The sequence below is a fragment of the Micropterus salmoides genome, unplaced genomic scaffold (assembly GCF_014851395.1).
Source record: "Micropterus salmoides isolate LMB-PRFRI ecotype aquatic unplaced genomic scaffold, ASM1485139v1 Ms_hic_scaffold_20, whole genome shotgun sequence".
NCBI lineage: Eukaryota > Metazoa > Chordata > Actinopteri > Centrarchiformes > Centrarchidae > Micropterus > Micropterus salmoides.
Window position 1 is genome coordinate 6,758,795 of NW_024041151.1, and position 22,770 is coordinate 6,781,564.

A 22,770-nucleotide genomic window follows, 5' to 3' on the forward strand; every position below is an offset into this window, starting at 1 on the left:
CCTGAATATATTCTTCAGGAAGATTTAGGTGACAAATCAGTAATCTCTAGGAAAATATTAAGGAGTTAGACTTAAAATCAGCAAAAGAAAATTTAGAAAGTCCAGGCGCCGACCGGAAGTACCGTTACCAGAAAGGACAACACGGAAGATTTGGCAGCAATGGCGGCGGCAGAAAACAATGTGGAACTTAAGCGAAAAGCAGATGATAATCATGATGGAGATGGGGACGGCGACGGCGATGGAGAAGGAGACGAATGGGTCGGACCCATGCCAAACGAAGCTACTAAAGCCAAGAAAAGGAAAGGTTCGTTTGTGGCAGTTAACGTTAGATGTTTCATCTGCTAAACAATGCTAACCATGCTAACCAGAGTCCCGCTAACTCCTGGGTGGTTTTGTTTTGTTTCTCTCAGTACTCGAATACGAGCGTGTCTATCTGGAAAACCTGCCTTCTGCTGCAATGTATGAACGCAGCTACATGCACAGAGATGTTATCACCCACATAGTTTGCTCCAAGTAAGTGATTTTCTAATAAACTTGACCACTGAGTTTGTCAACGATGAATACATCCCAACATACTTTTATGCATGACTTTATCTCTCCCTTTGCCCACCAGGCTCTGTTTCTCATGAAAGTTAATATTCCATTTTTTCAGGACAGACTTCATTATCACAGCCAGCCAGGATGGCCATGTCAAGTTTTGGAAGAAGAAGGAGGAGGAGGGAATAGAGTTTGTCAAACACTTTCGAAGTCATCTCGGTATGCATTGAATTTATCACATGGAAGTTATCACTATCCTTCTGTTCATTTGTTATAACAAAAATATAGTAATAAGAATAATCTTTTTGAAGAGCACTTTAAAAAAAACACATTCCAAGTGCTTTCGCAAGTGCTAAGACGATGAAACACATATAAAACAGATAACCAGATGGATGATAAAAAGCAAGAAAACCCTTAATTTAAATATCAGTTAAAAGAAAAACAGGAAAGGTTCTCCTATTAAAGTATGTTTTAAGAAGGGATTTAAAAGAGTTCATTGACTCAGCAGCCCTGATTTTCTCGGGCAGGCTGTTCCTCCCAGAGCCTTGGGGCTCTGACAGCAAACGCTCTGTCCCCTTTTGTTTTTAGTTGAGACTCTGGAACAGACAAAACCTCTGCCTGAGGATCTTAAGGTACGTGCTGGTGTGTGTGGGACTTAAAGGTCAGAAATATAAACGGAGCGAGGCCATGAAGAGCTAAAAAACTAATCAATAAAATTTGAAAGTCTGTTCTAAAACATACTGGGAGCCAGTGTAATGAAGCTAAAATAGGGGCGATGTGATCATATTTCTTTGTTCTGATTAAAAGCCTGGCAGCTGAGTTCTGGACAGTCTGGAGTTGATCAATAGAATTTTTGGTCAAGCAAGTATAAAGTCTGTTGCAGTAATCCAGGCGTGATGAGATGAAGGTGTGTAAAATGTATATATTTGATATATTTCTAAGATGGTAAAAACAAGATCACACAAACTTAAATTACTGTCAAACCAGACGCAAAGATTTTTAGCAACAGGCTTAATATGATCCATTAGGGAACCAGCAGATTGCAGCATTTGCCGGGACCCAGTGACCAGGATCTCTGTTTTGTCTGAGTGCAGCTTATGGGACAAGAAGGAATGATATGCTGCCTTTCCTGCATTTCTTTTAGTGTTTACATTTTATACTCAAATACATCATGTATTGTATGCTACGATGAATACTGACATTGTTCTTGCATTTTCTGCAGGCGTGATAGAAAGCATTGCAGTCAGTTCTGAAGGGGCCATTTTCTGTTCTGTTGGTGATGATCAGGCCATGAAAGTGTTTGACGTTGTCAACTTTGATATGATAAATATGCTGAAGTTGGGGTGAGTCTAAAAGTATTTGAACTTCATGTATAATGTTTACAAAGATGCAGTGACATATCTGTCCTACTGTAACATGTTTTTTTTTCTTCTCCCCTCTGTGTAGCTTTCATCCAGGCCAGTGTGAGTGGGTCTACAATCCCGGTGACGCCATTTACGCGGTGGCCTGCTCTGAAAAATCCACAGGAAAGATCTTTGTCTATGATGGAAGGGGAAGCAACCAGCCCCTTCACGTGTTTGACAAGATGCACTCCTCACCCCTGTCCCAAATCCGCCTGAATCCCAAATTTAGAGTCATCGTCTCTGCCGACAAAGCAGGAATGCTTGAATATTGGACTGGCCTCCCAAATGAATTCAAGTTCCCCAAGCATGTGCATTGGGAATACAAAACAGACACAGACTTGTATGAATTTGCAAAACAAAAAACTTATCCCACCAGTCTTGCGTTTTCCCATGATGGGAAGAAAATGGCCACCATTGCTACTGACAGGAAAGTCAGGATCTTCCGCTTCCTGACAGGAAAACTGATGAGAGTGTTCGATGAATCATTAACGGTACGTTCTCACACATCGTTCAGGCTGGATCTTAACAGATGTGGCTCACTCACATGCTCATCACACCTGCTTCATATGTTAGATGTTCACAGAGCTGCAGCAGATGAGGCAGCAGCTGCCCGACATGGAGTTCGGGAGGCGAATGGCTGTGGAGAGAGAGCTGGAGAAGGTCGACGGGATCCGACTGACAAATATCATCTTTGATGAGACTGGCCACTTTGTGCTTTATGGGACCATGCTGGGCATCAAGGTTATCAATGTGGAAACCAACAGGTACGTTCATATGAAGGTGGAGACAGAAAGTGTGCTTCAGGGTTTTTCCTGATGACCAGTTCAGTTAGCAGATGCTCTTAACAATGGCCACACTAATTAAATAATGATCCTCAACATCCTGTTCCTGGCTTTTCCAATTTAAAGTGAGAGCTTAGAGAATATTACTTACTTTTGTAGGCGGCATGTTTTGACAAGGAAGAAGAATACGTTTTAATCTCACGGAAATCAAAACCTCAGTATCTTAAAACTATTGCAATTTTAGAATGAAGAATTTATAATACAGAAATGTCGACCTGAGAAGAGCTTGAATTAACTCATTTACTCAAAACACCTGCCAAGGTTTCCGGAGCCTTTAATCTGTAATTCTGGTTCTGGTGCTCACAATGCACTTTTCCATGATATTACATTTTTTTTGAGCTGCACCTGGAAACCTTAAAGTCTATGATCGGCCGATCCTGCTGTCTTGATGTAAAGTACCTATTTGAGGGACAATATTAAATAAATGTTTCTGGATCTTGTCCTCCAGATGTGTACGGATCCTTGGGAAGTTGGAGAACATTCGTGTGGTCAAGCTGTGTCTCTTCCAGGGGGTTGCAAAGGCCACGCATGTGGCACCCACCGTAGAGATGAAGGCATCTGACAACCCTGCCTTAGATAATGTGGAGCCTGACCCCACCATATTCTGCACTGCGTTTAAGAAAAACCGCTTCTACATGGTGAGATAACATTCACTGAAATTCAAATTAAGAAGATACAGCTAAATGTTTTTGTTCTATTGTCGTAATACTTCATTATTTCCCCCCAAGTTCTCAAAGAGAGAACCGGAGGATACAAAGAGTGCAGACTCGGACAGAGACATCTTTAACGAGAAGCCCTCGAAGGAAGAGGTGATGGCTGCCACGCAGGCTGAGGGCCCCAAGAGAGTGTCTGACAGCGCCATCATCCACACCACCATGGGAGACATCCACATCAAGCTTTTCCCCGTAGAGTAGGTTTTTGAGAACATTGTGGCTTTGTTCAGAAGTCTCCTTCACACTTTACACAATATAAACAGTACTTTTCTTTATTGTGTTTAGATGCCCCAAAACTGTGGAGAACTTCTGTGTTCACAGCAGGAATGGCTACTACAACGGCCATATATTCCACAGAGTGATCAAGGTGAGTTTTCTTATCTGGTTAATGATAAAAAAAAAATCAGTGATCTGACTCTGCAGTAAGGAATGTTTGAATATTTGTCTTTCTTGTGTGCAGGGTTTTATGATTCAGACAGGAGACCCCACGGGCACAGGCATGGGGGGGGAGAGCATCTGGGGAGGAGAGTTTGAGGACGAGTTTCACGCCACACTCAGACACGACCGCCCGTACACGCTCAGCATGGCGAACGGAGGCCCCGGCACAAACGGCTCACAGTTTTTCGTCACTGTTGTACCAACTGTAAGTTGCCTAGTAGTTCACAAACTCAACTACAGCCCTTTTCAGGCACACACTCTTCGGTCTCTTCGGTTTAGAAGTTCTCAAGTCTCACTATTCTGTAAAAGTCGCAAAGACCGTCCGATGAAGTCGGACATAGTAATGCTTACGTTCACACTTCCAATGTGGCAACAGTGTGAACATAAAAGCTACAGCAGCCCAAGATTCAGAGAGGCTGAATGCATGTTTTGTTCTGCCTTTTCAAGAGGACTTTAAAACATTTTGTCACCTAAAGGAATATTTTGACACTACGCTTATTCCCTTTCTTGCTGAGAATTCGATAAGAAGATTGATACCACTTTTATGCCTGTACAGTAAATCTGAAGCTGCAGGCAGCATAGCTTAGCATAAAGACCGAAAACAGGATATAGCAGCTAGCCTGCCTCTGTCCAAAGCTTAAAAATCAGCCTACCAACACCTCTAAACTCAACAATTAACATGTTATATCTTGTTTGTTCTATGCAAGCCATGTATGCGAGAACAATGGTGGTTTTACTTTACTTCTGCGTCCCGCTCACACCAGATGACACATAAATGTCTCTCTACTGGTCCTGTAACGGACAGCTAGGTCTGAATGACAAAAGAATATTAATCCAACAGCTAATGTCTGAAAGGGGTTTAAAATATCTTCTTAATGAGTAATTATGTGCTACTGTATTCCCTCCCCCAGCCTTGGCTCGACAACAAGCACACTGTGTTTGGAAGGTGTACGAAAGGCATGGAGGCAGTCCAGAGGATCTCCAATGTCAAAGTGAACCCCAAGACTGACAAACCGTATGAAGACATCAGCATTATCAACATCACCATAAAGTGATCGTATGTCTTTAACATGTCCTGTACAGTGTGTTTTTTTTTGTTTTGTTACCAGAATGAGATATTAAAGAACACTTTGAGTATGATAGTAGTAAGAATTATTTCTTTGTTCTCAGTTTAATAAAAGGTCTTAACATGTGCATTGCAAACCAGCAGAAACCAAATCCAAGTTATTAACCGGAAAGAAAAAGCTACCAGCCAGAACAAATAAGGTCAATTAGTTTATTTTACACACATTACATTATGAATAATTTACAAAAGCCGTTATCAAGTCCACTGGTAACAAACATTTCAATGCGCATTGTGCTTCTACGTTTTAAAAACAAATGGAAATGTTTTCACAAACTATGTGGGAAGGCTTTTCACGTGCTTTTTTTTTTTCATTTGTATTTTTGTACATAGATACATTTAATAAACATTACATAGCAATGAATAAAGATTAAATTAGACTCAAATTATGGTTCCTTTAATAACAAGACAAGTGTCAGTGTTAGGTTTAATGTTTCACATTACATTATTACAGAAGGCTGTTAATTAAAGGTGTACCATCTCAAGACAGATAAACAGGACTTGTTTAAATAGGAATATTTTCACTTTTTTAAATTTTTTTTATTGAGATTGATACTCAGTCTACCAAGAAACAGCAGATAGTTAATTTGCTTCCAAATGAAAACTGGTAGTGAGGCAGCAAACAAGTGCATTCCACAAATTCTGCGTGCATGACACTCCACACAAAACGGAGGCAGAATCGGTGTATAGAGACTGAATTTCTCACAACAGCCTCTTATCAAAGATAACGGTTGCTCATAAATAAGTTCAATAAACAGTTTATGTAACAGAAAACACTGTACTCAAACCAAAACTGTACTGGTGCGCCATTTCAAGACCAGCTGTGGCATTAAATAGGTTCTTACAGTACAATCAAAAAAAAAAAACTTAACACATAACGATGGAACATCAACTGCTATTGCTTACATTAGATAAAGGCAAAGTGAGAAAACAGCCAAACTCGTAACATTTGACCAGTTTGAAGCCACTGGAAGTCCTCTGAGTTCATTTAAACCATAGTGAACATTTCTGTGCCATCTCACTTACCTGCAAATATACTGAATTTAGCTAAAAGGTGACTTTTCAGGATAATCTAATGTGTTGTCGACTGAATCAACAAAAAGGTACGTGAAATATACTATAATTACAACACAGACTACTCCTCTGCAGTCTTAGCTGAGATTACCGTCACTGTATAGTAGTGGTTATGGTGAATAACGTGAGAGAAAATCCACTTTGGCAGGGCACAAGGAGCAATTGTTACATTTTACTGAACTCAAGATAACTATCTATAAGATGCAGGATAAACAGCTCGCCTCTTTGAAAAGGTTAGAACAAAGACAAGCTAAAGAAAGCAACGTGTTGGACTGTGTAAGCTGCCTTAGAAACGGAGCAGGGTGGGAGTTTGTAGTCTTATCTCAGGTTTTGAAGCCAGCGACTATATTTCTCAGATGGTGGGGGTGACCGGTAGGACAGACTTTAAGATGGTTTTGTAGTTTCCTGATTCAGTGAAGCTACAGAGGGTATTTACATCTTTTCTCTTGCCCCCACTGGTGCAAAAGAAGGAAAGATGAGGATGGCAGGTTTAGAGCCGCAGTCTCGTCTTGAAAGTTAATGTCTGGAAGTGGTGGGAGAACAGATGAACGGGGCTCAGGGGCTGGGTTCAGTCATTAGGGGCGAGTCAGACCAAAACAGCAATGTAGGGGGGAGGCGACATTTAGGCCACGTCCAGGACGCCAGCAGCCACCAGCTGTCTGGAGAGCCAATCCAGCCCCTCGTGGAGGCCCATCCCACTGCGGGCGTCACAGCCCTGGATGTGCCAGCTTCTCCCACAGCACAGCTTATGTAGGCTCAGCAGCTCTGTCATCTCCTCCACAGACACAACGCCAGGAACATCCTGCAAACATGCAAACTGATGATCATCTCTGTCTGAGTGGAGACAAGGTTATTTAGAATTCACAGAAATTCACACTGAAATGATGCCTCTCTGCCCCATAGTGCCTAATAATACTGTGTGTTGTTACATTTACAGGTTATTATTCCCATACCTGTTTGTTTGCAAAGATGAGGAGTAAGGCATCTCTCAGCTCCTTCTCTGTCAGTAGTTTGGCCAGCTCACTGTGAGCCTCCATCAGTCTGTCCCTGTGGCAGCTGTCAATCACGAACACCACCGCTGCACACACACACACACACACACACACACACACCAAGAGCAGCTTTAACTTCCACCATTCAGTGTTAGAAATCAATTAGCACTTGAAGTATCAAATGTGATGCTGCAGAATCATCAAGAATTAAAGAGAAAAGATTTTAAAAAATCACTTCATCAGTTAGTTAATAGAAATAATTTCCTACAGGGGTGCATTTTTATAATTTTTGGTATTAATGAAGGGAATTTGTCTTCCTAAGCAAAATTCAGCTACTGGACTAGATTGCTGAGATAATGTGAATGCAAAAAAGTACAACAATGATTAACATAAAAATCCCTTTAATGTGTTAAGTGAAAAGCCTCTATAAAATGATCTAAATGAAATGAACAGGAAATGCCCAATACTTGTTTGCGCAACTCAGTATCTAGTAGATACAACTTTGGCAGAAATGACAGCCTTGGTGAATACTTAACGGCGCTATGGATTTATGTTTTTAATGTGCATCAAATTAATAAAACAGCTTTGGATGGTGCATTTTCACTGAGTGAATATCTGCCTATGGGAACTCTACTGTATTTACTTAGTTATAGTGATGATTGAGTTGGAAGCTGCAGCACTCAAATCTGAATACAGAACCTGTGTTTCTCTCACTCATCAGATAAATCCAACTAGCAATATATCTACATCTCTGAGAGGCAGCAAACCTGTAATATCACCCAGTAAAATGCTACTTATTAGTAGTGTTGCATAATTCATATTTCGCTAAAATAATTTTTTCTATCTAAGCAAAACTTGCTGTTTTATTTCTGTTATGTAAGTGAGCCCAGCTGTACTTAGTGCAGACCCATTCAGGCTTGACTACATTCTCCAACATGATCAAGTTCAAACTGACATTGTTTTGCTGCCCTCTGGGCAATTTCTGGTTGCTGAAGCTAACTATATATTTTGTTCAATGTGTTATAAAAACAACAGGACAGTGTGTTGAGCTCACCAAAAGTTTAAATAACTACACTTTACAAAGAAAAATTTAATTGTCCACCAAAATGTGTCACAAGTCAACAGGATTTTTCCCCCCCTCCATGCTATACTGTAAATGCTGCACAGTACGTTGAATATGTCAGTGTGACATAAAATGTGAAAATATACAAGTATGTAGAGTTCAGATAATACCTTGCGTGTTCAGATAATAGTGTTTCCAGAGGGGTCTGAGCTTGTGTTTTCCACCAACGTCCCAGATGGTGAATTTTAAGTTCTTATATTCAACGGTCTCCACATTGAAACCTATAAAAAACAGAAGTTGACAAAAAGCTTTATTTAAAACCACACTGAACAGATTTGTATTCTAGTGGATGAAACCACACGTCATCCTGTGATAAGAAAACTGATTATACTGTATATGCATTTACCGATGGTTGGGATGGGTTGCATGAACTCATCTTGTTTCAGCTTGAAGAGAATGGTGGTTTTTCCAGCTCCATCAAGCCCGAGAGTTACCACACGGATCTCCATCTTTGGACCAATGTGGACCCGATTGTCCTGGAACAGTAACACACAGTCATTGGGTTTCAAACAGGCTCTTTACCATTAGTGACAGAACTCTTGACCGATCAATGCGGGTCTCCAGGATCAGCTGTGAGTGGGGACAGTGTGTACCTTTGTGAAGGTGACAGGGATTCCAGCATCCAGCTGAATGTGATCCGCCAGTTCTGTGAACTGGTGCTGCTGCTTCTGAAGAGTCTCCAGCAAACAGTTGATCTCCTGCTTTGACAGCACAACTCTGCAGTCATCCTATAAACAGGGAAGAAGCAACATATATCAGGCCTCTCACTTGTCTTTTATGTGTATCAGTAAGATATTAGAGGCTAATCTGTATCTGGAAAAAAGTGCCCTCAATATACCTGCTGAAGTGTTTTCTCACAGTGCAGGCAGGCCGTGGAGACCTGAGACAGCAGGATGGTCATATCCTCCTGCTGCTGCCTCAGCCAGATCAGCCTCTCCCTGACATGAGCGTCCACCACGCTCAGCGCCATCTCCTCCTGCCGACACAGAGTCTCGTGGAGGTCGGCGAAGTAAGCTCGGACGCAGGAGCGCGCGCTCTCTGCTGTGCCGGGGACCTGGTGAAGACACGGAGAAGGTGTTAATGCCGGAGGAAGAGCACAGTCGTTCGAGTTCTTAGATGAAAACGAAATCCGGCGTCACATCTTACATGTTCAGTGTGTGCCATGCCAACGCCGTCCTCTACTATCTGCTCTCCGCCCTCTATCTGCTGCACGATGCCCACCAGCTTCCTCGAGTACTCGGACACTTCGTCTGTGAAGGTGCGGATGCAGTGGGCCATGTCCAAAATGGAGGCACGGATCTGATTCGCTTCAGTCTCAAGAACAGCATGCTGAAAAGAAAGTTGGGGAATACATGAGCGTGTCTCTTTGGATAAGGAAACGAGACTTGTGACTGTAGCTTGTTCTGACCTACCTTATGTCCCTGGTGCTTGCCGTACTCCTTACACACACAGCACATGAGGGGCCCAGACTGACAGGCCTCCTCCAGGCAGACGAACTCGATGGCGTGGACCTGGTGCTGGGGGCACAGGGTCTTCTCATGCGGCTTGTCAGCCAGCGGCACCCGACGGTGTTTGGCCAGCGTGCGAGTGGAGTGTGTGAGCTGGGAGCACTCGGCACACAGGTGGGTGGCACACACGGTGCAGTACATAGAGGCGGTGTGGCTCTCGTCCTCATCACAACGAATTATACACTAGGTGAACAGATGAATTGTGAATGAAAAGATGCCGAATGTTTGAGGGAGACTTTACAAAACAGTAACAGTTGTCTTACTTCTCCCATGCCTTTGAGGGCATCCTCCGCCATCCCCGACTGGTTGCTAGCTCCATTCTGGAGTCGCTCCAAGAGTTCAAGCAGAGCAAAGTTCTTCTTCAGACCCCAGACTCCAGAGTCCCCTAAAGTAATGTGTAAAAAGAAAAACACCTTCAGACAAAATGACAACGAATAGTGAGGAGTTCCACCCTCAATACACAGAAAACTGGATACACCAACTTCTGCAGCAGTAAGAATGGTTCCTGTAAGAAGTTGAATCAATACCTCCCTGATATAGTCTCATCAGACCATTGATTATAAGCTTCACTGTGTGTATATGCATCACTAACAGCAAATCATTCAGTCCCTGAATTGTTTTCAAACTGTGCTGGTATCGCTATGACTCACTACTGGCATGAAGCTGTAACTGAAATGAGATTTTTAACATGAATAAAACTTTTTTCCTCACCTACATCAAACTTTCCAGGACAAAATAGGGGCTTTTTTTAAATCAACTTTGGTCCCCTAGACTCCCAAATCATTAAAAACTGATTCACGTGATCCTTTTTATGATGGCAAAATACGCCTGTGTACCTCTGTGCCTGCTTTATATTGTCTTATTTATAACGAGCAAATCTGGTAAAAATCAGACTTGACCTATAACCAAAAGTACTGAAACTGGCCAAGATAACTCAATTTTAAAAGGAAAGATGTAGAACATTCTGACAGGAGATTAATATTTTATCATGTTACTGTAGTAATCCTCTTACTCACCCAGCTCAGTGACCTGTCTGTCGAAGGGGCAGCGGACCGCTCTACCATGGAGGGGCAACCGGGTTAGACAATCATGGCACACTGTGTGACCACAGAGCAAAAGACGAGGGACTTTGTCCCCTTGGAGAGAGAAGACGTCCTCACACACACCACACTCCAGCACCTATTAATGAATATACAAGTTGATGAACTTCCAGAAAGCCCGGTCTGTCACAGTCACTAAATTCTGAAGTCAGATGAGGAGACATATTTAATAGCTTGCACTGATTTCACAGTTTATGGGACTAAATGCAGATGGGTATAACAGAGTCAATTAGATGAGGATTCACTGAATCATCTCAGTGTGAGGTGCAGTCACCTTGACTCATTTCAGATGGTTAACCTTCTGATTTCGATCCTTAAACAAAATGATTTGCTGACATCTATTAAAACACAAAGTTAAGAGAAGCTGCTTCCAACTTGCATGCAGTGACTTTTTAAAATCGATCATGTTACCGAGCTATGCTACCACACAGAGGAGCTGCAGTCAACGCAGGCACAGCTAGTGTCGACCGACGCCAACTAGCGACGGTGAACCACCCAGCAGCACTGTTAGCATACTGCAGTCACAAACATCAGCCTTTCTGCACACATCTAGCTTAGTTCATTATGAGAGAAGTACCCAATAACGTTCTTGTGATACAACTTTACTTTGCTCGTAGCTAGCTCGTGTCTTATCAAGATGAATGTTTGGCATCCGCTGCCACCAACGCCAACGCAGCAGCATTCACACAAAATCAGACGCTACGAACACAAGCCTGCTGTCGATCCTTCAGTGCAAACTCATCAAACAACATACTGACTGCGAACATATTCTATCTGTGGACGTTAGTGACAGCGTTACAACCTTAACCGTGTTTCCATGAGCTCCCCTCCCGTGTCGGATACAGGGCTCCATCATCGCCACGGCGCCCTGCTTGTTTATTCCTGCAGCAGCGGCCATTCTTGGACGACAGCGCAGAGGACTGAGCAGGAGCGAGAGGAGAATCCCCCAGGTACTTCCTGTTTCGCTCTTTAAGCCCTGTTAGCATACAAGCCCGTTATTTCGTCTTTCGTTCGTAAAACAATGAACTTTATTGTTGTGTCAACACATCTGAGTTTCTTGACACGATACAGACAGTGTTAAGAAAAGTGTAACATGACTTTCGCCTCTCACAGATGGTGAGAAACTTTGTGACGTCATCCACGTCCTACTGTGAAGCGCATGCGTAGTGCCAAAAATTCAGTTTTTTAAGTGTATTTGTTCTGCAATGCCAAATAAAACCATTTACAAAGTCAAATAGGCACCACAATTACACCTTAGCCTTTGTGACCAGACAGAAAGTCTTTGCTTTGCATGTTTTTCATGTGCACAGTGTCCTTTGCCTTTTCCCGTCACAGCTGTTTAAGAAAGTTTGATGCAGTTCTGATGCTTTCGTTTTGTGGTTCTTAGGTTTAAATTTGCAGCGCAGCGCGTTCGTCTTTTGAAAATGGTTAACAGTTGAAACTATTCATCAGAAATTTAGAAAAGTAATCAAAATTAATTAAATGTATAAAAATAAGTTACAATACTCATTATATAAAGTAATTGAAAAAATCACACTATATTAACATTATGAATAGGGTAACTTGTAATCGGTAACCTATTACATTTCCAAAGTAACCCTCCTAACACTATGTTTATGTTTGCTTATCTTAATTCAGCTTTGTTGTCCTTGGTTTAACTAAAAATAATGTAATAATAATAATGTAAGTAAGATACTTACCTGGCAGAGAAGACACCACGATTAAAATGGTGGGTCACCCTTGCATCACAGTTCTGCAGACCCTTGCGAATTTGTCAAATGAGGGAATCTAGAGATTTTGAAAGGGGCGAAACCGAAGGGTCGCCAGTTCAAGTCCTGCACGATCCTATGCCGAAGGTGTCCCCTGAGCAAGGCCCTGAATCCCGAACTGCTCCCCGGGCGCCGTACGATGGCAGCCCACTGCTCCTAAATAGGATGGGTTAAATGCAGAGAACTAATGTTATGTCCCCTTCCCCTACCCCTTTTGGTACTTAAGATGTCAGGATGTCACATTTGTTTATGACAAAAAAATTGATTTGAATTGTAAATGTTTTAGTGTTACAGGGCGTCACTTTGTGTTGGAAAATGGTGACACAATATTGGGTTGACGAGAACAAGACGAGAAATATAAAATATACAATTTTGAAGAAATATTCCATGCTGAAATAAATGAGTGGAGGATTGAGCATTGAACCTTTTTATATACAGTCTATGCATTAAACACATGATTTCCTGCATTCGGGAGACATTTTCTGCACCAATTTATGATGGAAATGTCTTTTCTATAAAGAGAAACACAAAATTCAGGTGACACGTGACAATTAAAAATCAGTAGCTTTATTTTTAGCTTAAATTTTGGACAATGGACATTTGTTCTATATTTACATTGCATTGCATGTTTTCTTATTGTACGAATAAACCATTCTCAAAGCATTTCCATTTGTTATATAACAGTTCTTGTTGCAAGCTTTATTTGAGAACATTTTAAACACACGCTTTCAATACTTTATCGTTCTGACTACAAATCCCACAAGACCACACGGTTTGTCTTATGGTGATGACGTATTTTTGACGCGCCTTGCCTGGCTCAACCCCAACCAAGAGGGGCTGTTGTGGTTACTGTAAAAGCTCATCACTGCTGATTTCACGGCAGGTATTTTTCATTTTGCTAACACATTCCTTTGGTATGTTAATGAGCTTCGGGTCTGTTGGTCACGTGTTTGCTAGTATTTGGAGAGGAGGTCGAAACAAGGGACTCTGGGCGGGTAGATAACTGCAGCCGACCTTACAGCCTTTTTTTTTTTAATGCAGATTGAATGACACTATTATTTGATCATCCTTCCCATCCACGTCAACTCAGGTATCCACCACTGATGTCTCAACAACCACAACAGACGGTGCCCTCGGCCCCCAGCTCCCCAGCGCTGGTGGTCACCAGTAACGTGCAGAAATATGCCATCAAGAAGAAGAAAGTCCTGAGTGCTGAAGAAACCGAGCTGTTTGACCTGACCCAGGCTGCGGGGATCACTGTGGACCAAGAGGTCTTCAAGTAAGTGTAACATAACCAATGAAACACACAGTGGAGGAATCACTCCTCAAGTGCTGTAGGCCTACTTGGTACTGATACTTGAGTTTTTCATTTGATGCTACTTTATACTTTTGCTCCACTACATCTCAGATGGAAATATTGTAGGGGAGACCTGGTTGTAACATTTCTGACATTTATGTCTGTATCCCGGAGCTCTTTTAAGCCAGTGCAATTAAAAATGTGATACAAACTTGTTGCTCGCGTCTGTAATTAAATTATGTAACTGTTGTCTCTGCAACACAGACAGGATATGCATGGTTTAGTCTCAAACACAAGGAGTGAAACGTTACAATTATGGTTACAATTCACTTAGTTGTAACATAACCTGGGCTGAAATGTAAATTACGTAATAAGGAATATGACAAAAAAATTATATTGAAAGCTCTTTTAACACTTTGTGTGTAGGTAGGAGTGCTCCAAGTATCATAGTTACTGTCTGACATAGTGAACATAATAATAAAATTTTACAAAATGTGCAACTGTGTATTATCCCAACTGCATATTATTGTGTGTGTTTGTGCAAAGTGGTAACAGACATATGGCTCTCCTGGAGTGCAGGCCTCATGGGCCCGCAGGGAAGTCTACAGGTCTACACTTTGAACAATATAATAAAACAATTAAACATTACTGTGTGTGTGTGTCTGACACGTACTGAAATTCAAAGAAAACATATAAACTAAACTAACCCAAGGTCTTGTAGCTATGAAGTAGCTTACCTAATAAATAGACACACAATAAACATGATTTTAGTTTGATGAGTGTAACTACCAAGCAGGCATTGCTACAACAAAAAAATTAAGTAAAAACAAAATTCATTAATTTGATATAAAAACCACAAGATACACTTATAAAATACAATAAATAGGTAATTAGCAAATTAGTGGTTTCAGACCTTTGGTTTGTCACTAAAACTTCTCAGATGCAATACAATTATTATTGTATTTGAAAGTACCTAGTAGTCCAAAAGAAGAATATTTGTGTGGCAGAACTTTGTTTTTTCTTCTTTTGTACTAGTAAAATGCAGTTTAAGCAAATGATGCATCAGTATTAACAATCTAATGGTAAAACATAATAATATATCAGAACCAGAATCAGGTTTATTGCCAGGTACATTTTCACATACAAGGAATTTCACATTGCAAATTGGTGTTTAACAGTACACATAAACATAAATATAAAAATACAAATATACAAAAAACGTTTTAAAGATATACAAAGTATATATGAATCAGTCAAAGGGGCCATTTATTTTACTTTACGTTTACTTGAGTATGATTTTGAATTCGGGGCTTTTACTTAGAGTTGAGTATTGTTACATTGTCATATTGGTATTTTTACTTAAAAGAAATAAATACTTATTCCACCCCTAATGAAACATGACTGTAGTACATATAGAGTAATAAACCGGAGGAAACCTTGATTTCACATTCACCACTTCCTCTTCTTGCCCTCCCAGGATCATAGTGGACCTGTTAAAGATGAATGTGGCTCCTCAAGCGGTCTTCCAGACCCTGAAGGCAATGTGTGCAGGCCAGAGGGTAGTGGAGAGCAGTGGCGGCTGGGACTCCTCAACTGCCTCGCACACCACTAGCATCACCACAGCGCCCACAGAGGCCAGAGGTTGGTGTCTGCAGCGTGAACAACGGCAATTCAATGACAACAAGATCACAGGTGGAAAGCCTATTTTTTTTTTACGCGTCATGGTGCAGGTGTAAGTGGCCACGCCCTAACAGATAAGACCTGTGAATTATCCTCCTGTGAGACAGGCTTATCAGGCAAAATAAGTGAAAACTGTAGCGTTGAGTTCAAATAACAAAAAGAAAGGAACCTAGAAGAAGCACATTTTGTCATCACTGGATCGTTATTGATGAATAAAAATAATAACTGTACTTCAAGTCAGACTCAGTTTTGATGAACAACCCTTCAGTCTCACTTTTTAATGTATTTATTACAATGACAAGTCAGGTACCTGGAACAGGCAAAATGCAGAAATTATAAATGTTATTAATAATAATTATCTACTATAGAGTTCACTGTTTTCTGCCTGCCATTTTATTGGAGTGAAATTGTGTGAAATCTATGCAGTATTTAGTGCACTCATATAGTGCCCTTTCCACAGTAGACTAAACTTTTTTTTGATGTGTTTCAAATCAATACTACACACAAATTCTAATCAGGTCTGTCTGCATGTCCACACAGAAAAGTGACAAAATAAAATATAAGCACAAAAGTCCGTATTCATAGTTACTAATAAAACCTTCATTAGTTGTGTGCTGTTAATGGACACTATTCTCCAAAACTGCAGTGCACAAATGAAATGAAGAAGCTGCGCACAGCTGGTAAAAACAAAGCTGATAGTGGATTGTGGTCAAAACGGCTCAGACACTGAAGCTACATGTGTTAATCACAGAATTTAGCTGTAAAACTTTCCAGTGACGTTTTGAAGCTGTGCACGTCATCAGTCACGTGATATTCTTTATTTGGAGCAAGCTCCGGGACTAGGTGTTGAAACGGTGCGCATTAGAGGAAGGAAAATGTCTGGCGTGAAAAACGCTGCCTGTCTTACGCTTATTGTGTAACATTGTTGTGTAACATTTTCACTCATTCATTAAAAATAACTTCACTCACCTGGAGAACCTCAAGAGGCATATTGATACCTGCGCCTTCACATGCAGCTGGAAATCAACCCTTACTGTTGGATGCCCCCTCAGATAATCCCTGTTGGTTGTCCTCAAAAAGTTTGGTTAGAAATAACACAAACTCTGGCAAATGGAAACCCTGCGTATTGAAGGTCTGTGTCTGATGAGGTGCCAAATAGACTGAATGACCACTAGTGTTGTGCTGGAGAGAGAGAGAGTGTGTGTTTATGTGTGTGTGCGGGTGGGACTTTTCTATAGAGTGAAAGTGTGAAGATCGCTGGGTCTGCAGAACACAGGCTCCCAGCTTTTTATGTCAAAGTATAGAAATGCCCACAACTTTCAGAATGTTTTTGTCTGACTGATTTTACATTTTACTTTCAGTTTTCGTCATTCTTCCGGTGCTCTTTGCTTCTCCCTTCCCTTTTCAATCATGTGAAATATTCACATTCCTCCAGTACTGTACTAACTGTAGAAGACTTTGCACTCTGCACTATATAATCTCCCTCACTAACTAAATACTCTCTTCACCCCATTGTGAGGTTTCCACTTAAATGGAGGTGAACCGCAGACCGAGGATTTACAATAGATAGTCATAAAAAATAGAAGCTGATCTTCACTGTGTGCATGTCTCGGTGCTTTCTAATTTCTTTTCTATCCCCCCCTGAATACTATTTTTTTTTTCCTGCGCTTCTTGTTTCCTGAAGAAGAGGACTCTGTGGTCTCTGGAAAGAGCCCTAAGCCTCCTGCAGTTGCTCCCTCAGCGTCTGGCCCCAGAGCCACAAGGGTCAACACTAAGATTGTGGTCTACGGCCCCCAAGACGCTAGCTCTCCTCACTCTCAAGGTCCCCTCTCTTGCACTGTGTCCTACACCTCCCATCTGTCTGCTTGCTTGCCATTCTGACATTATAAGTGTTGTGTATACGTTGACTATATGGACCAGGATCGTGCCTAAACTACATGCTGTGCTGTCCTCATTTCATGATTATACCGAGTAAAAACAGTGTGTGTGTGTGTGTGTGTGTGTGTGTGTGTGGACTAGAAAGCCTGAACCTAGTGTTCTCAAGTGGACACATTCACTGCACAGTTGATTTTTGGAGGGGATTAATGTGGCCAGAAAGAAAGAAATTAATCCTAAAGTTGTGTTTGTCTGATTTTATAAGGAGCAGTTTGCTTCCTTAATAGGAGTAAAGATTAACATAAGAAGGAGGAACATTTTATTCAAACAGCCCACTCTCCAATGAAAGCAGGACTTAGGAGTCATATTGGTCCTAATAGTAGAACTTACTGGGGCTGAACGATTAATTGCATTTGCGATATTATCGCGATATGATAAAAGGAGATTTTCTAATCACGAAGGCTGCGATTACACTCTGGTCACATGACAAGAGAGAGTAAAGCAGTCTACGCTGTACCATGACTTGATGTTGTACAGTGGCTTTAAGCTTAACAGAAGCTGACACCACAGAAACTTAAGTGCCCCACAGGGAATGAAAGTAGCACCCGCCACCCAGGGTGGTGTTGGTGGGTGAAATCGTCGGGCCATCCGCAGCTTTGGCGAACAGGAAAATAGAAAGACACGTGTAGTAAGGTAAGCGGTCACACACACAGCCACCAGTCAGCTTTGGAAATATCTGTGAAACGGCGTTTCAAACCAAACGCACAAGTCTGAAAGAGGCCCGGTCTGTCCCAAGTTACTGCCCGGTTACTAAGCTTGTCTATTAAACACGAGAGGCCTCACTTGGTTTTATTTTTGTTGGCCAACTTTTGAATTGAACCTCAAACAGAGTATTTTTTGAGTTGTTTGTTGAGAGATGGACTCCTATGAGATTTGAACTGAGATAAGGACGCATTAATTGGTGGTTGAGCTGTGTGTTTTTTATTGAGCGCTTACTGTATAACACGCTGTGGTGAACTTTGTTTCTGTAGGTAGGCCTACCTGATGATATTATATCATATTACTTAATGCCATGACTTGACTCTCAAATTACCTTTCTTGTATTATTATAATTTGATACTTCTTCTCCACCATTGCTCATAATAATAATAATTCATGCATCACCTAATTTCATCATAACACAGGCCTGACTCACAAGAAAGAACAGTGGATGTTTAATCTAATATTGTGTTGGTCATACTATACACTGATTTATTGCTTGTCAGTTTTTGAATAATACAGAAGGTAAAGAGCTTAAAAAATAATCGCATATTAAAGTGCAATTGCAATATTGGTAAAATAAAATTGCAACTAGATTTTTTTCCAAAATCGTTGAGCCCTAGATCTCACAATCTCCTGGGGAAAAAGGATCTTGACATGACTTATACAAAAATGCACTGTTGGGGTATTTCCAGGGTCTTACTGCAGGGATCTGCACACTAACATAGGGCTAGACGATATAGCCAATTATGTTATCACGATAAAAAGTTTCATATCTTTCCATATCAATAATTATCACGATAAGTATCAAATTGTTATTTCTTTAGAGATTAAAGGCTGATTTTTGCTCCTGAATGAAAGAAGCCTGATGGTTAATTGTGGTTTAAACTCTTCTTTATGGTCAATATTTGATGCCAAACAGTGGATCGCTTCACAAATCTGAGGTAGAACGTTCAAAAAATTTAAGATAAAAACAAAACAAAACAAAATTTGCATGAGTAAAATTAAGCAAAAGCTTTTTTCAGCCCTTTTTCCTCAACAAAATAAACAAAAATAAAAAAAAAGTCCTAATTCATGTATGATTCAAGTGGAAAAAAATTAAATAAAATTGATCATTGGTTATATTGTTGTTGAAAAAAAGTATTTTGCGATAATTATTGTCCAGCCCTACACTAACATATTAACAATAATATAGCAATAATATTTTATTGCTTGAGTTGTTTGTAGGTGTGTGGAGATAAATCTATATATATAATATTTGCCAAGAGCGGTAGACTGTTGGCCACATGTAAGGATTACAGGATAATAATAAATACAGAAATATGGTGTAACAGCAGCCAATAGAGAAGAGTAATAATGTTACACGGCAATTCTTCTTCTTTCAGATACAACATGTTCTTGCCCTAAGTCTCTTGAGAAACACTGAATTATTGCATTTCATAGTTGCTAAAAGCCCTTTCTAGTCACTCTGTGGTTCTTGCTTTAGTCAAGTGTGCAGTGTTGATGTGCAGTGTTATAAATTGCAATTAAAAGAAATAGGAACCATTTTCTCTTGCAGTTGCAGTTTTTCCATTTGAATATTTTCCTTCTCATCGGCCCCTTTCCATTCATTCAAGCGGCATGTTGTTTGTAAGATGTGAAACAACGATCATAAGAACTTCGTTTGCTCCTTTTAACTTGGTGTATTTTCCTACTTTGTGTCGGCAGTGCGCAGTAAAGCTGGTGCGAGCCACAGTGAGAAGAGCAGAGAGGCGTCCAGTCAGCGGGTGCAGCGGCAGCCCAGTGCCACCAGAGGGCAGAAGACTAAGAGCTCCGGCAGCAGTAGTTCCTCTTCACAGATAAACTCCACATAAGACTCAGGTCAATATGAGACCGTTTGTAAATATGTTGTGTTTACATTTATCTGTGTGTTTTACTGTGTCAAAGGGTTGCTTCACCTAAATTACACAAAAAAACCCCCATGTTTTCTCATTACTGGAATTTTGGCTTTATTTGCTTTTGAGATAACTGTTGCCTCTGCCCCAGTACAATGGAGGTGAATGGGATTTTGTTTGTGCTCCTTAAAGAATTGAAAACTTACATTTAAAAAATTATCATTTTTTTCCAGAAACAATATCCAGATGATTCTGATTTAGGTTTCTTCAAAGTGCGGTCCCCCCCCTCAGACTAAATTGAGACAACTGCACGCCCCCAAAATCCTAGTCTACTCAAATGTCAAAAAGCATTGGCACTGCAAAATGAAAAATTTTATATTAATCGATTTTGACATTCCTATTATTAAAACCGTTCTGATCTGTGATGAGAGATAGATATCTCAAAGCCTTGGAAAATAATATAATATACCTGCATGACCAAAATAGATGCCACTGATGTCAAGTGGGAGAAAATGTGGTTGTTTTTTTTTTTTTTTAATTTTGGTAAAGCAATCCTTTTAAATTTCTCACATAATGTCAGAAAGAGTGTCTCCTCCTTCTCCTTCTGGCAGGTGTTACTCTAAGTGAGGAAAGCCTTTTGTCCAGTCGCCAACATTTCTGAGAAAGACAGAAAAGGAAAAAAACACATACGCATTTAGATTTTCTACTGGAAAATGTCTGTATTCAATGTGCAACTTTTTTATATAATGACTAATCAAATAATAAACCCTCCAACAATATACCTACCAACTCAGGCCCTTTTTTATTGCATTATTTTTGTTAGGCATGTACCAGTCTCTCTCAAAACTCTGATACCTCACCTCAGATTTCTGATCTGATACCTGTACTCTCTGTTTCCCAGTTTTAAAGATGTCCTCCACACATGTTGGAAGACATAAGACAAAACTTTTTAGCAGGTGAATGTGAAGCCATTGCCTCATCCACATCTGGTGTCAAACTCTGCACATGCATCATCATGTACAGTGAAGCTCAAACAATAAAAGTGAATAAAAAAAAAAAATCAAAACACATTTTTAAGGGGAGAGGGGCTCCACACCACACTGTGTGAAACTCAGTGGTTGACATGAGGTCAGGGATTGCTGTGGCACCAAACCCTGAGTTGGCAGCTTGCTGTGACTGCGCGTCCTTTTGTAGTGTCATGCTTTTCTTTTTTTTTTAAATAACCAAAAATGTGATTTTCAGTTAGTTTATGACTTGCACAGAGAATCTGCTACACTCAGTATTACACCCTACAACGCCAGAGGCAAAGAAATATTGGTTTTTCTGTCTTTGCTGGTCGGCAACAATTACCTGCACAGATCTCAGTAGTGTGGTGGTCTGTCTTCCTTCTTTGTCTGGCACTGAAGGAGTACAGCTGTTCTGTCTTTCTCTTGTTGAATGGTTGATAGTACAGCCAGAACCTTGAGGAATGCAGGAACTCAAATGGAGATGAAACACAAATATGAAAGCGTCACTTTTATGAATGCTCGCTGTTATTGATCTTACTCTAACTGTCATGGTCTAATTGATTTTTTTCTTTTTTCTTTTTATGTTCCATGACTTTGACGAGGAGTGCAGATATGAGTGTAAGGGGTATAATTATTGTTTTTTTAAGTTCGGAATGTGATGCTCATGCCTCTATTGTCCTGGATCGTTTCCCTGCTATCACATGGGGGCAGTAGAAGCACACTGCAATAAATGTGGTCACCTGGTGTTCCCAAATCTTTTTAAAGCCTTTTTTGCAAATCTTTTTGCAGCCCTGAATGAAAGTGAATCTGAAATTAATGCATAATGTGTATATTTGAAACAAAGCATCCTCTTATTCACAAAAAGACTGATGCTGTACCTCAGAGGTGGTGCAAAGAGAGACAGAGCGGGGAGAAACTGTGTGTGCGTGTGTAGCTGTCCATGAGGCAGGCTGCAGGGCTTTATGTAGCTGCAGGTCTTTTATGTGGCCGTTTGTCCTGTTTATGTGTTCCTGCTTCTCCTGTCCTCTCCTCTCCTCTCCTCTCCTCTGTGCTCTGCATTGATGGCAGCATGCCTGTAATTGATGGCACCTTATTGCTGTGGTGTAGCAGGTTTAATGGGGCTTGACAGAGCAAGGGAAAGCAGCATGCGACCAGGGAGGGGAACTTAACCCTTTCGCACACAAACCCACCCTCCACCGGTGTCCCTCCCCATTCTCCACCACCACCCTCGGCTGGTTTTTTTTTTGTTTTTTTTCCTGGTCTTTGCGCCCTCCCCCTGCACATCAGTGCATGCAAACACAAATGAGAATACAAATAGGCCCTCTGTGATTAGCTTGTTTACGATTCCTACTGTTATCAGTGGTCATGGTAATGGCAGTTTGGTTCATGATCAAGGAAGCTCAGACACCCCTCTGACTCCACTTCTGAAAATAAATACTCGCCAGCTGTTGGTGCTCTCCACTGTTTTGCTTGGAGGAACCTAAATGTGTTTGACAAAGGTAAACGGCTGGGAATTTATTTCCTCAACCCAAACTTGCTGCCAGACTGTAGTTCCTGATGTGACCTACAGGGGCCAGTGTGGATCCAAGCTGCCAGCGTGGCCTTCCACCACGTTGGATTTCCATAGGCATTCGCTCCAGCATTTTGGATGTGTTT

General features: G+C 40.9%; 3 protein-coding genes across 9 annotated transcripts; 2 read left to right on the forward strand and 1 right to left on the reverse strand.

The window, feature by feature from the left end:
- Positions 1–127: 127 nt before the first annotated feature.
- ppwd1 (peptidylprolyl isomerase domain and WD repeat containing 1) lies at positions 128–5,075 on the forward strand. Its single transcript, XM_038734718.1, has 11 exons — positions 128–304; positions 411–513; positions 653–756; positions 1,760–1,880; positions 1,984–2,431; positions 2,514–2,704; positions 3,231–3,420; positions 3,511–3,692; positions 3,781–3,862; positions 3,956–4,138; positions 4,845–5,075. Exons 1-11 carry the CDS (start codon positions 160–162, stop codon positions 4,986–4,988), a joined length of 1,893 nt encoding a protein of 630 aa, XP_038590646.1. The 5' UTR covers positions 128–159; the 3' UTR covers positions 4,989–5,075.
- A 120-nt stretch (positions 5,076–5,195) lies between these two features.
- Positions 5,196–11,785, reverse strand: trim23 (tripartite motif containing 23). Of its 2 annotated transcripts, none has more exons than XM_038734720.1 (11): positions 11,656–11,785; positions 10,770–10,932; positions 10,017–10,138; positions 9,658–9,936; positions 9,392–9,574; positions 9,084–9,299; positions 8,839–8,973; positions 8,592–8,721; positions 8,356–8,466; positions 7,084–7,208; positions 5,196–6,932 (listed from the first exon to the last, which is right to left on the reverse strand). In XM_038734720.1, exons 1-11 carry the CDS (start codon positions 11,749–11,751, stop codon positions 6,753–6,755), a joined length of 1,740 nt encoding a protein of 579 aa, XP_038590648.1. In that variant the 5' UTR covers positions 11,752–11,785; the 3' UTR covers positions 5,196–6,752. The 2 variants fall into 2 exon arrangements, with proteins under 2 accessions (XP_038590648.1, XP_038590647.1); XM_038734719.1 differs by having other exon boundaries at positions 5,196–6,947.
- Positions 11,669–21,872, forward strand: mzt2b (mitotic spindle organizing protein 2B). Of its 6 annotated transcripts, none has more exons than XM_038734729.1 (5): positions 13,391–13,505; positions 13,713–13,901; positions 15,397–15,560; positions 19,941–20,093; positions 21,725–21,872. In XM_038734729.1, the coding sequence occupies exons 2-4, from the start codon at positions 13,726–13,728 to the stop codon at positions 20,084–20,086; spliced, it is 486 nt and encodes a 161-aa protein (XP_038590657.1). In that variant the 5' UTR covers positions 13,391–13,505; positions 13,713–13,725; the 3' UTR covers positions 20,087–20,093; positions 21,725–21,872. The 6 variants fall into 6 exon arrangements, with proteins under 6 accessions (XP_038590654.1, XP_038590657.1, XP_038590656.1 ...); XM_038734728.1 differs by lacking the exon at positions 21,725–21,872 and adding an exon at positions 20,719–20,896; XM_038734726.1 differs by lacking the exons at positions 13,391–13,505; positions 21,725–21,872 and adding an exon at positions 11,669–11,803 and having other exon boundaries at positions 19,941–20,895.
- The last annotated feature ends 898 nt before the right edge of the window (positions 21,873–22,770 follow it).